This window comes from Pogoniulus pusillus, chromosome 19 (genome assembly GCF_015220805.1).
Source record: "Pogoniulus pusillus isolate bPogPus1 chromosome 19, bPogPus1.pri, whole genome shotgun sequence".
In the NCBI taxonomy this organism is placed as follows: domain Eukaryota; kingdom Metazoa; phylum Chordata; class Aves; order Piciformes; family Lybiidae; genus Pogoniulus; species Pogoniulus pusillus.
In genome coordinates, this window is record NC_087282.1 from 12575242 (window position 1) to 12588839 (window position 13598).

The 13598-nt window shown below is 50.2% G+C and overlaps 1 protein-coding gene across 10 annotated transcripts in view; it reads left to right on the forward strand.

The window, feature by feature from the left end:
• ARHGEF9 (Cdc42 guanine nucleotide exchange factor 9) overlaps positions 1–13598 on the forward strand; it is a 252705-nt gene that overhangs the window by 209880 nt on the left and 29227 nt on the right. For all 10 annotated transcript variants that reach the window (XM_064159330.1, XM_064159331.1, XM_064159329.1 and 7 more), the window contains one exon: positions 1444–1575. In XM_064159330.1, the coding sequence (XP_064015400.1) occupies positions 1444–1575 (132 nt within the window). The remainder of the gene's footprint in view (positions 1–1443; positions 1576–13598) is intronic.

Here is a 13598-nt window from a genome sequence, read left to right on the forward strand (position 1 = left end):
CGAGGACATTCTGGCAGCCAGCTGGGGGGGAGGGGCTGGAGGCTGCCAGAGGAGCCAGGGTGGTCCTGACAGGTTTTTTGGAGATGGGGAGCTCTAATGAGCTGCGGGAGAAGGGATGGTAATTGCTTGGAGGAGTGGGAAGAGAGGCAGCAGTCTGGAGGGGTGAGCTTTGGCAGCCTCACTGGTGGGGGAGTGGATATCCCAGCATAGATGACTTCAGTTGCTGGTCACATTTCAGGAGGAGATGCTTTGGGATGCTGTTTACAAGGTATTTGTTACCCTGCATGCAAAGGGGCTCTGTCACAGGCAGGAGGAAGAGGCTTGAGGATGTCAGCACCACCTGCAGTAAGATCCAGGGTCTGGGACTACCTGGAGAGGGAGAATGGGGACAGTACATGGAGCAGCCCTTTGCTCATTGTAACATGAAGCCTGGTGACTGTGCTTCATGTCCACACATCATTCCTTAATTTCCCTGCCTCTAGAATTATTCCCTACTTCCAGTTTCTGATCTGAAGTGAGATGGGATAGCTTTGAAAGTGAGATGGGATAGCTTTGACAGTGCAGGAGGGCCAAAATGTTGTTTGATTGTTGCTCATGCCCTTCCCTTTGCCCTGGTTTGGGAGCAGTGGAAAGCTGGGTAAGAGAGAACCTTGTGAAGTTCAACAACAGCAAGTGTAGAGTTGTTGTTCCTGGGGAGGAACAACTCCCTGCACTGCTACAGGTGAAGGGCTGGCTTGCTGAAAAGCAGCTCCATGGAGAAGGACCTGGGAGTGCTGGTGGACAACTTCACCATGAGCCGGCAAAGTGCCCTGGTGGCCAAGAAGGCCAATGGTATTCTGGAGCACATGAAGAGGAGTGTGGCCAGCGGGTCAAGGAAGGTTCTCCCCCTCCTCTACTCTGCCCTGGTGAGACCACGTCTGGATTACTGGATCCAGTTCTGGGCTCCCCAGTTCAAGGGAGACAGGAATTGCTGGAGAGATTCCAGTGGAGTCTAGGAAGATGCTGAGGGGCCTGGAGCATCACCATGAGAAGGAAAGGCTGAGAGCCCTGGGGCTGTTGAGCCTGGAGAAGAGTAGCCTGAGAGGGGATCTGATCAATGCTCAGCAAGAGCTTTAGGGTGGAGGTCATGAGGATTTGGCTGGGCTTTTTCCGTGGTGCCCAATGACAGGACAAAGGACAAGGTGTACAAACTAGAGCACAGGAGCTTTCACTTCAGCTTAAGGAGAAACTTGTTTGCTGTGAGGGTGCTGGAGCCCTGGAGCAGGCTGCCCAGAGAGGTCTTTAGAGAGATTCCAAACTCACCTGCACATTGTGCTCCTGGGCAAACTGATCTAGTACACCTGGCTGAGCAGGGGAATTGGACTGGAAGAGGTCCCTTCCAAGCTCTACTGTTCTGTGCTATGATTCTGTGCCTCACTTGGCCTCTTTCTCTGTGCCCTCTAGGGAGATGACATCTTGGACCGCAGCTCGGAGCTGATCTACACGGGAGAGATGTCCTGGATTTACCAGCCTTATGGACGGAACCAGCAGCGTGTTTTCTTTCTCTTTGATCACCAGATGGTTCTCTGCAAGAAGGTAAGGACATCCAGGGAGAAAGCAGCACAGCTAAGGACATGCTGTGGACAGGCTTTCCAGTCCAAAGTGGTTTGTAGGGCACGTGGAAGAGGACGTGGAGAGCACTGAGGAAGGGCAATCCACATCCTTGAGAAGCTGAATTCCAGGGTGGTGAGTACACCATGGCAGAGGGGCTGGTGTCACAGCAAATCCAACCTCACTTGTTCATTCTGTGCCTTCTTCACATGTGCTCCTTGCTTGGCTTACTGCCTCAGTTCCACTTTCGGGTTTTGGCTGCAGTTTATGGTCTGGGATTAGGTGGCTTTAGAATTTTGGTGGGAGCTGTGAAGCCTGGCACTTGGGCAGACAACTCAGTTACTGTGTTCAGATGATGGTCTCTGTCTGTCTGAGAAATGTCAGGCAGCAGGTCTGTGGCAGGGTGTATGTGCTGTCATTTGGTGCACTGCATTTTAAGCCCCATCCTCATCTAGGTGCTGTGCTGGATTTTATGGAACATTCTCTGCTGTGGAACCCATCAAGAAAGTAGAGAAAGGTAGTGAAGAGTCATGGAATGGTTTGGGTTGGAAGGAGCCTTTAAAGGTCACCTGGTCCAAGCCTCCTGCAGTCAGCAGGAACGTCTGCAACTAGAACAAACAACCTGACCTGCAATGGTTCTGGGGATGGGGCATCTGCCACCTCTCTAGGCAACCTGAGACAGGCTCTCACCACCCTGTCCAGTCTGAATCTCTTTCTTTGAGTTTAAACCACCACTCTTTGTCCTGTCAGAACAGGCCCTGCTCAGAAATCTGTCCCCATCTTTCTAATTGACCCCTCAAAGTCCTGAAAGGCCACACAGAGGTCTCCCTGGCCACACTAAGGTCTCCTCAGACTGATGCTGACACATCGTAGTATTAACAGCAGCAGGTGAGCTGTGTTCAGTAGCAGCAGTGGCAGAGCTGTGTTGCTGTCATTCCACTGAGGTGATCCCAGCTCCTTGCCATCACAGCTGTTCAAAGTGAAGTCCTTGGTGACTGTCTCCTAACAGACAGGGACTCAGTGACATTTTCACTGCAGGTCTGCAGCTTGCTGTGCAGAGGGAGTCCCCTGGACCTGCTTCAGGTGGGATCAAGGGCATCCTGCAGACATCTCCGGCCAGAGCCACCGAGGATGTGTTCCTGTCGCATCTCATGTGCTCAGGAGAGGTTGAGCAAGCTCCAGGCTGTGTGGCAGCCCCCCAGGAGTGCCCTGTGCCTCAGGAAGCAGTGTGGGTGGGGACGTGGGTGGCTCCTGACTCACAGTGGCATCACTGCCCGCTGTACACCAAGCTGTGGTCTCTGCTGTTCAGTGGGTGGCACTTTCTTCTCCTGAGTCATGGCTGACTGGAATTCTGCCTTCTACAACCCCTGTGCTTATTTTTGCCCTCCTTGTTGCTGTGCCTTTTACTTCTTCTCCAGCTCTGCCAAAGGAAAAATAACCACAGAGCAACAATAACAAAGGCAGATGTTCAGGGAACTGCCAATGTGAGTCTGAAAGTACACAGCTGGGTTTGGGCATCAATCTTAGAATCATTAAGATTGAAAAGTACCTCTAAGATCATGAAGTCCAACCTTCTACCTAACACCTACAACTACCTGAAGGGTGGTTGTGGCCAGGAGGAGGTTGCTCTCTTCTCTCAGGTGGCCAGCTCCAGAACAAGAGGACACAGCCTCAGGCTGCGCCAGGGGAAATTTCGGCTCGAGGTGAGGAGAAAGTTCTTCACTGAGAGAGTCATTGGGCACTGGAATGGGCTGCCCGGGGAGGTGGTGGAGTCGTCGTCCCTGGGGCAGTTCAAGGCAAGGTTGGATGTGGCACTTGGTGCCATGGTCTAGCCTTGGACACTGTGGTAAAGGGTTGGACTTGATGATCTGTGAGGTCTCTTCCAACCTTGGTGATACTGTGATACTGTGTGATACCTCTATGGCCCTATGTGCTACATCTGCTTGTTCTTTGAACTCATCTGGTGACTCCACCACGTCCCTGGGCAGCCTGTTCCAGTGCCTCAGCACTCTTGCTGGAAAGAAATTTTTCCTTGTATCCAACCTAAACCTCCCCTGGCACAGCCTGAGGCCATTTCTTCTTGTTCTGTCATTAGTTACCTGGGAGATGAGGCCAACACCACCTTCACTCCAACCTCCTTTCAGAGTGCTGTAGAGAGCAATAAGGTCTCCTCTCAACTTTCCCTTTTTCAGAGTAAACAATTCCAGCTCCTTTAACTATCTTGATTGTGTCTCTGTATTTCCAGTTAATTGGGCAGCACCCAGTTTGGCTTGCACTGGGCCTTGTCCAAAGAGGTATCAGGTGTTCCCTTAGCTCCCAGGAAAACCAGAGGTAGAATTTCCATGGTCATCAGTATGAGCAGAGAGTGTTCAGCAATTCACAGCAGTCCTCTGGAAGCTCAGAAGGTTCCATCAGCATGCAAACAGCGCTGATGTGAGACTGTCCTCTTGCCTGATGTACTCTAAAGGCGTTTTATGGGGGTGTGTATGTGCCAGAACTACATGAGCAGGTTGCCCAGAATCACAGTGTCCAGGTGGGTTTGGAATCTTTCCAGAGAAGGGGACTCCACAGTCTGGTCTTCATAGGTTTTCCTTCTACATCTTCTCCTCCAGCACAAGTCTGCAGTTGGGGTAGGAGAGGGGTTAGCAAGGGGAAATGGGGTTACAGCTGGACTCTCCCATCTTGATGGTGTTTTCCTTGAGCATGGCTAAGGAAGGTTGCCAGAGCATGGAATTCAGAGGAGCATTAGCTCACAGTTTGGGATCCCACATCCTATATAAAAAGAATCCGAATGATTTATAGCTTGTGATGTCCTGACCCTTGTGTCAGGCCTTGCTGTTACTGATCCCAGCAGGCAACTGTCTGGCAGGAGAGCCTCTGCTCAGATCCAGAGTTATCCTGGTGCTTTCCAAGTGAAGGCTGGGGCCACTCTTCTTTGCCCCATGCTTTAGAATTTTTCTCTGAGGGATGTGAAATGTGACCTACACAAGCCCAAGAGCAGAGAGGAGATGGCAGATCTGCAGGGGTGCTGGTGCTCCAGCTCTGCCTGGCCAGAAGTGGGCAGAGCACCGTGTCCTGGGGTCATCTGCAGCACAGCCTGGTGCCAGTCATGAGAATTAAAGTGCTTGACGGTGAGCTTGCAATGTGCTTTCATGTCCCACTTCAGTAAACCCTCAGGGATTTGGAGTTGTCTGAGTCCAGAAGGCATAGCTGGAGGTTTCCAGAAGGTCTCACGTTTCAGACTGGTGCAAGGCTGCCAGCTTCTCTGTCTCCTTGTGCAAAAAGTCCTTCAAGAGGGAGCGTGGAGTTAGTTTGGATGTCTCTGGTTCTTGATAGAAGGGACCTGGGAGAGCTCCTGACTTAGCTTTTCTTTGCAAAGCTGGGTAACTTCCATAGAATCACAGAATGCTTTGGCTTGGAAGTGACCTTAAAGGTCATCTAGTTCCAAACGTCCTGCCCTGGGCAGGGACACCTTCCAGGTTGCTCAAGGCCTCATCTAACCTGCCTTGAGCACCTCTAGGGAGGGGGCATCTGCAACCTCCCTGAGCAATCTGTTCCAGTGTCTCCCCACCTTCACCCTAAACAATTTCTTTCTGATCTCCAGTCTGAGTCTCCCCTTTTCCAGCTCAAAGCCATTGCCTCTGGCCCTAGCACTGCAACGCTGGATTAATGTCAAACTCCTGTAATGAATTTTCTGCCAGTATGCCCTGACCCAGAAGCTGAGGCTTTGCAGCGTGGAGGACAAAGTGGGACATTCTTCAGGAGAGACTGTTTGCTACCCAAATGCAAAAATGCCTTTTGGAAAGGAAGAAAGGAATAAGCTCTGTAGGAAGCAAGCCCTGGCCTCACTCTGATTTACCATATGCCTATAATCAGGAATGAGGAATATATATTCCAGTCTGCTAAACCTAATTACCAGGAAATGAAGTCAATCCTCAAAGATGGTAGCATTAAAAGATGTTGCCTTAAAGGCACAGGGTCTACTTTTCTTATCACCCTCAAGCTGAGAGTTTGACACAGAGATGCTTTAAATTTGCAGATTGTAATCCTTAACATGCAGGCTTGTGACATGCAGCATTAATTGTAGTCGTGGCTGGTGGTCTTCGGGGATGCTCGAGGTACTCAGCACATAATAGATGAGGATCTTTGTCTTGCTCTGCTGGGTAATAGCTTGGAGTTCCCCAGAGAGCTCCAGAGCTGTTTCTGGAAGGGTTAACACAGGCACTGCACCAAACTGCTTTTCTTTCACCAGTAGTTGAACTTCCCTTAGTGGGACTCTGTGCTTAAGTGTTTTCTGACAGCACAGAAAGATCATGGAGTCATTAAGGCAGGCAAAGACTCCTCTAAGATCTTCTTCAGCCCAGAGAAGCGAGGGCTCCAGGGAGGCCTTATGGCAGCCTTCTAGTACCTGAAGGGGCCTACAGGAAAGCCAGGGAGGGACTTTTTACAATGGCTTGTAGTGATAGGATGAGGGCCAGTGGCTTGAAAATAGAGCAGGGTAGATGTAGGCTGGACACTAGGAAGAAGTTCTATGAGGGTGGTGGAATACTGGAACATGCTGCCTAGGAAGGTGATGGAGGCCCCATCCCTGGTGACATTCAAAGTCAGACTTGGTGGGACTCTGAGCAACCTGCTCAAGTTGGAGGTGTCCCTGCTTAACTGCAGGGGGGTTGGACTAGATGACTTCTAAAGGTCCCTTCCAACCTCATGCATTCTGTGATTCTAAGATGATCAAGTCCAACTGTTGACCAACACCACTGTGGCCACTAAACCATGTCTCAAACTGCCATGTCTACATGTTTTTTAAACACCCTCAGGGATGGTGACACCACCACCTCCCTGGGCAGCTCATTCCAATTTTCCCTAATATCTAATCTAATCCTCCCCTGGCTCAGCTTGAGGCCATTTCCTCGCTTCCTCAGTGACTTCACAAACCACATTTGGTTTTCATTTGCGCTTTTTAGGTGTCTTTTGTAATCAAGAGGAGATGCAAGCTCCAGCTTGTGGGTTATTGCTGTTGCTGTCTTCCCTTGAGCTCTGAGAGCAGGCTGGGGAAGAAGCAAAATGAGAACGGTTTAATAGCAGTAGCCAGAGAGTCAGCCAGAAATAGCTGTGCTCTAGCAGCTGGAGTAAAGAAAATAATCCTGTCAGACTCCAGCACAGCTCAGCTTTCCAAAGGGGAAGATAAAAGAGACGTTTCTGAGCCCTTCTAGTGTAAGAAGGTCTAGTTCTGTTAAAAACACTGAGGTAATCTTTGCATCGACACAGCAGCCATGGGTGTCTTACAGGCTAAAAGAGGTCTCACAGGGCCAGCTGCATAATCTTGTTTGCAAACATGCAGACCAACGCAAGGACGAGCCTTACTACTTCAGGTGGGGTTTTGACCCACAAAGAACACTGTTTGACTTCTTCAGCACTTCCCACCCCTTCTCTTTTCCTCCCAGAAACACAGATTTCTCTGTGAGATGCCATATTTTGGGTCAGGGCTGGATCCAGCCTGCAGCAGGGTGGGAAAATGGGTCAGGCTGTGTGTTGCTGTTTTCAGCTCGGGAGGGGCCGGGTGACCTGCTGCTCTTCAGCTGGGGAGCTAGCACGGGATGAGTGTGGAGGCCACCAAAGCACACACTCTGCCTTGGTCACAGCCCCAGAAGAAAGTACAAAATGAAGTTTTTGGAGACCTGTGTTTCCAGAGCCCCACCTTCATTCCCAGCTGATCAGTCAGTGACCTGCAGGCGAGGTTTCAGTGAGCCCAGACTGTGGAGCATGGCAAAGAGGTTTTACTTCTTGCCATGCTGTCTGTCTCTGTGGATAGAAGACAGCTGAATGTGAAGGACAAATTCCAGCAGGTTATATATCAAAAACATATATGAAAAAAGAGTTGAGCTTTCAGATTGGCCTGTTCAAGGCAGGGAAACATTTGCAGGTGACTCTGCAGCTGTGCGTTTGCTCGGTGACCCCTTTGTAAGGATGAGCATGTGCTGACTACTGCCCTGGGCACAGTTTTGCAGCAAAACTTGTGCTGCTTTGTCTGGAGAGATGCTTGGCAGAGAAGGACCTGGGGTGCTGATAAATGACCACTTGAACGTGAGACAGTAAAAAGGCCAATGGAATCCTGGCTTGTATCAGGAGTAGTGTGATCAGCAGGTCCAGAGATGAGATTGTACCACTCTGCTCAGCACTAGTGAGGCCACACCTTGAATCTAGGCTTCAGCTTTGGGCCCCTCACTACAAAAAGGACATTGAGGTGCTGGAGAGTGTCCAAAGAAGAGTGGTGAAGGGCCTGGAACACAGATATTGTGAGGAGCAGCGAGAGAACTGGAGTGGTTTAGTCTGCAGAAGAGGAGGCTGAGGGGAGATCTCATTGCCCTCTGTAGCTCCCTCAGAGGAGGTTGGAGGCAGGTGGGGGTTGGTCTCTACTTGCATGCAGCAAGTGACAGGTCAAGGTGAAATGGTCTCAAGTTGGGCCAAGGGAGGTTCTGGTTGGATATTAGGAAAGATTTCTTCACAGAAAGGGTTCTTGGGCACTGAGGAATAGCCTGCCCAGGAAGGTGGTGGAGTCACCATCCCTGGAAGTGCTTAGAAGCAGTGTGGATGTGGTGCTGAGGGTTTAGTGGTAGTGGCTTAGCAGTAGTGGTGAGATTGTGAGCTCCAGGGCGGTGATTGGACTTGATGATCTCAAAGGTCTCTCTCAATCCCAGCAGTTCTGTGATTCTGAGGGGCTGCACTGACTGGACTCAGCAATCTGCTGATGTTCTGTTGGCTCAGGGAAGCAGGAGCTGCCTTTTCACTCCTTGGTGTGAAATAGAAGAGAGGGAAGAGCAGCAGTGTAGGGAGAAAACCATCCAGGTCAGCTGGAGAGGAGCAGGAGAAAGATTCTGGTTGTTAGTTCCTAATTCAGTGGTAAAATCCAGAAAGGGCTGAATTTAGAGCCCTTCACAGTCTGGGTTTCCTTTGCTGGATGAGGAGCAGGTTCAGCCTACTCATCCAGCCGTGCAGATAGGCAAGATGCTGTACACTGCACCCTGTGCCTAATTTATCACTCCTGTAATTGCAGGGACTATAAATTTGGCCCAGGGATGAAAATCTAACCGTCCCTCTTCTGTTGCCTTTCAGCAGCCCAGTTTAAAGCCCCTGGGAGCTGGAGAGCCCAGAATAGCTGAGTGATGTGTCTGCAGAAGGTTTTCCCATCTCCTTAGTTTGTTGGGAATGCAGTTGCTCTCAGCTCGTCCTTCTGCAGCCAATGTGGCTGGACTTGAGGTGGAACCAAGGCACCAAAATGCCACTGATGTTCCACTAAACACATGGAACAAAAATAGCAGCTCCACAGAACTGCTTTCAGCTCCAGTCCTCCCCCACTCGGATCCCACACTGCAGTCTCTTTCCAAGCTCAGGAGACAGACAGTGCTGAATAATTTGGCAGGGATCTGCCGACCTCCCCAGCACAGCTGTCCTTCTGTGAGGAGCAGTTACGTAAGCCAGCAGCACAGGGATTGCACCTCCTTCCTAGGGCAGCCCCCGGGGAACCTCCAGAGGATTTGACCCTTCCAAGGAAGTCTTCGGTAGGAAGACTGGCCGGGGTTTTCTCATGCAGGTGATGCTTTGTCCTCCTGCTTTCAGTTCCACCCATTCCTCATCACATATTCAGGCTGCAATTTCCTTGCCCCTAAAAGCAGGCTCTGTCCAAACTGCTGTGTCCAATGATGTGGTAGCAAAGCTCCTGCTCACTGGTGTCCAGTCTTAGCAAGGCTTGCATTGGTTGTCTGCTATCTTTATTTTCTGGGAGTGCTGGTGGACAACAGATTCACCATGGGCCAGCAATGTGCCCTCACAGGCAAGAGGACAGCAGTCTCCTGGGGTGCATGAAGAAGAGTGTGGCCACCAGGTTGAGGAAAGTTCTCCCCCTCTACTCTGCCTCGATGAGGTTACACCTGGAATATTGCATCCTGTTCTGGGCTCCCCAGTTCAAATGAGACAGGAATGAGGACTGGACTGGAGAGAGTCCAGTGGAGGATACAAAGATGCTGAGGGGCCTGGGGCATCTCTGTGAGGAGTAAAGGCTGAGAGCCCTGGGGCCGGTGAGACTGGAGAAGAGCAGCCTGAGAAGGGATCTGATCAATGCTCAGCAAGAGATAAAGGGGATGGGGCCAGACTCTTCTCAGTGGTGCTCAGGGACAGGAAAAAGGGCAGCAAGCACAAAGTGGAATCCAGGAGCTTCCATCTGAACATGAGGAGAAGCTCTAGTGTGAGGGTGCTGGATGCCTGGAGCAGGCTGCCCAGAGAGGTTGTGGAGTCTGCTCTGGAGAGACTCCAAACCTGCCTGGAAACTGTGATCCTGTGCAAGCTGCTGTGGGTGCCCCTGCTTGAGCAGGGGGATTGTAATGAATGATCTCCAGAGGTCCCTTCCAACTCCCACTATTCTCTGATTTTATATCAAGAATACTTAGGGGAAAACATTCCAAAGGGCTCATTGTGTCTGATCTGGACAGAAGAGGGGCTTAATTTTGAAGGCTCTGGGAGTGGTGCAAAACTGTCCCCTCTCCAGATGCAACTCACAGCAGGGTTAGGTTTAAAAGACCTGATGCTGGGGAAAGCTCTCTCCTTCATGCTGATGAAAATCAAGCTGGGCTGCTCTCTGCAAAGGGTCCCTTTAAGGTGAGTGAGATTTTAAAAGTGCAGGCTCTGAATCTTTCTTTTTGTAAAGCCAAAGCCCATAGACAGCCCTTCTGACTGAAGATACCCAAAGACATGGCTACGTGGCACTGGGCCACCTTCTCATTGCTCACGGCAGGCTGGGCAGAGTGGAGGCAGAGAACAGGCAGGCAGGGAAATCAGGACAAATTTTGGGAGTACATGGGAAAATTGCTCCTTCCCTCTGCCTCTTCCCTTCTGCTCTGCACTCACTGAGGTCAGAGGTCAATGAGAAGCCATCAGAGAGGGGCCTGAGACCCACATCGTAGCACAGAGGACAACTCAGCCCTTCCCAGACATACCTCTTCCTTTTCCACTTTGTGGGTCGTGCAGTTATTGTGGATCCTGGTGTGGTCTTTTCCCAGTCTCAGCATCAGCTATTCACTCCTCATCAACAGGTTTGCTTTAGCTCTGTGTTCTCAGTGTAATGCTTTTGGTCTTCTAGCCTCACAAGTGCTGCTACAGGTTGTTTCTTTACCAGCAGCAATCTTCACTCCAAGCCCTCATCTCTCAGCAACCTGGTCTCAGTGCAGATGTCCCTGCTGACTGCAGGGGGGTTGGACCCACCCAAACCATTCTATGGTTCTATGATTTCAGGTAAGGAGGAGAGAGAGGAGAAAACCTTCATATTTCTTTACACTGCTGTCATCCACGCTTAAAGTTATCTCAGAAGGTCTTCACTGGGATGATCTGTAAAGCTGTAGTGGGGACAGATAATTTTCAGCAGAAGAGCCACTCAGTTGTGACAGGACAAGAGGTGATGGTTTCAACTAAAAGGAGGAGATTTAGACTGGAGAGAAGGAAGACATTTTTGACACTGAGGAGTGTCCAGAGAGGTGGTAGCTGCCCCATCCCTGGAACCCTTGCAGGTCAGGTTGGCTCTGAGCAACCTGCTCCAGTTGTAGCTGTCCCTGCTGACTGTAGTGGGGGTTAGGCTGGGTGAGTTTTAAAGGTCCCTTCCCACCCAAACAAGTTTAGGATTCTGTGTCCCTCAGGGCTCACAGGAGGGACAGAGGGATTTGCATAGTGCTGGCTGCCACCTTCAGAGCCTCCTCTCTTCCTCCCTTCCCTTGCCAGCTCTGAATCCCAAAGCCTGTGTGACTCGAAGCTCTTCTTTACAAGGTTTTGAGCAGTTAGAGATCCACCATCAAAAGCTTTCAATGAGTCTTTCAGTGATTATTTACAGCTCCCAGCTGCCCTGTAAAATAAGCAAATGTCATTATCCCATTACAGAGATGACGAAAGTTCATGGCCAGTCCTTGCCAGTCTCAGGATGTGGGGTCAGAAGACCTGACTTAGAGTGAATGATTCCTTCCCAAGTCATTTTGCAACTCCTTTGCCATTGGAACATGCAGAACTTTGAGAACCAGGAGGACAAATAGCCTACTTCTGCCATGAGAAACTTATGAGGGGTTGTTCTGTGTTTAGCATCTTTGGTGCTGTCGGCTCATAGGATGGCTCTAATGAGTCATGGCTCTTTCTAGACTTGTGTTTTACAGATGATTTGGTTGATGTGTGAGAAGTGGAGTGTGACCTAGCATAGAGTATTCCACAGCACATGGGAAAAATGGGCTGTCCTAAAATCATAACCCTCACTTGAGACCTCCCCATCCCTCCTAGCACACCCATCCCCCCCAGTAAGAAATAAATAGGAGGAGTTTCTGAAGTGCATGAAGATAGCTCCATACAAAGCTAACAGGAGCCTGAGATGTTTACCAGGCCATTGCATCACAGAATGGTAGGGGTTGGAAGGGACCTCTGGAGATCATATAGGCCAACCCCTCTGCCAAAGCAGGATCACCTAGGGTGGGTCACAAAAGAACACAGCCAGGTGGGTCTTCAGAGTCTCCAGAGAAGGAGACTTCATAACCTCTCTAGGCAGCCTGCTCCATCCAGGCTTGACAACCCTTTTGGGGAAGCAGTTGGTTGCTGCGTACACTTAATGATTGCCTTTAAAGCACAGCTAAAGTCACCTTCTCCCTTCAGAGAGGACAGTAAAGTGAGGCTATTTAAGTCAGGGTGAGCAGGAGAAGACAACCTGAGCAGGTCGCAGAGGAATGCACATCCCCTTGCATGCAGCCACTACCTCAGGCAGAAGCACTTCAGCTGTAAAGCTCCACCAAAGCAAACGTGGAGAGCAGAGCTGTGGTGGGTTTACATAACATGTCAAAACTTGGGTTTTGTGCTCCCATCAAACAGGACTTTTTTTGGCTTCAGCTCTTCCTTAGTACATATTACGTGAACAGACTGCAGAGCGTTACTCAGAAGAGCTTAATTAACCTCAGCCAGGGAGAGAAGAGGAAACCAGAGAAGCTGTAGGGTAGAGAAAGATCATATTTAGACAAATAAGTGCAAATGACCTAGATGCATCAATTTCCTTAAGAGCTGTGCAGTGCAAGCTGGATGTTCTCTGCAGAGGCTGCAGGTTTCTCTCCTGCTCCTCCTGCTTTGCTTGTCCCATTGGGTGCCCTGGGGCTTCTCCAGCCCTACCCGTGGAATCACAGGATGCATTGGCTTGGAAGCAACTCTGAAAGGTCATCTTGTCCAACCCCCCTGCAGTCAGCAGGGACATCTCCAACTAGATCAGGTTGCTCAGGGCCCCATCAAGTTTGACCTTCAGTGTCTCCAGGGATGGGGCCTCAACCACATCTCTGGGAACCTCTCCCACTATTTCACCACTCTCATTGTGCAGAATTTCCTCCTGAAGTTCAATCTAAGTCTACTCTGCTCTAGTTTAAGGAGTCCTGAAGTCTGTGCTGATCCTGCCTGCTCTCAGCCCCTTTTCTCTTCATCTCAGAATCACCAAATCCCATGTGGTGAAGGTTGGAAAGGACCTCTGATGCAACACCACCCTCCCCCTGCCAAAGCAGGTTCACCTTAGGGCAGGTTGCCCAGAAACCCAGGCAGGTTTTGAAAGTCTCCAGAGAAGGAGACCTATCACCTTTCTCTTAGGCATCATCAAAACCCAGAGCTGGGCAGCACCCCAGGAGATGAGCTGTTCCCTTCACAGGATTAAGTATCCTCCGAGCATCTCTGATGGATGTTTGCCTAACCTTATTTGTGAAAATCTCCATGGAATGCTGTCCCAGGCCTTCTCTGTTTGGTCTGTTCCAGCGTTCAGGCAGAAAGACTTTGTTCCAAGGATCTAATCCTCTTCTCCCTCGTGGTAAATTAAGCCAAGCCACAATCAAAATGGAGAATAATTGATCAGCAGCCTCCTTAGAGGGGCAGCAGCTTTCACATACTGGCATGCCAACGGCACATTCCCTTTTATTTATGTCCTCTTCTAGATTAAACAACTCCATTTTTTGTCCTTTCCC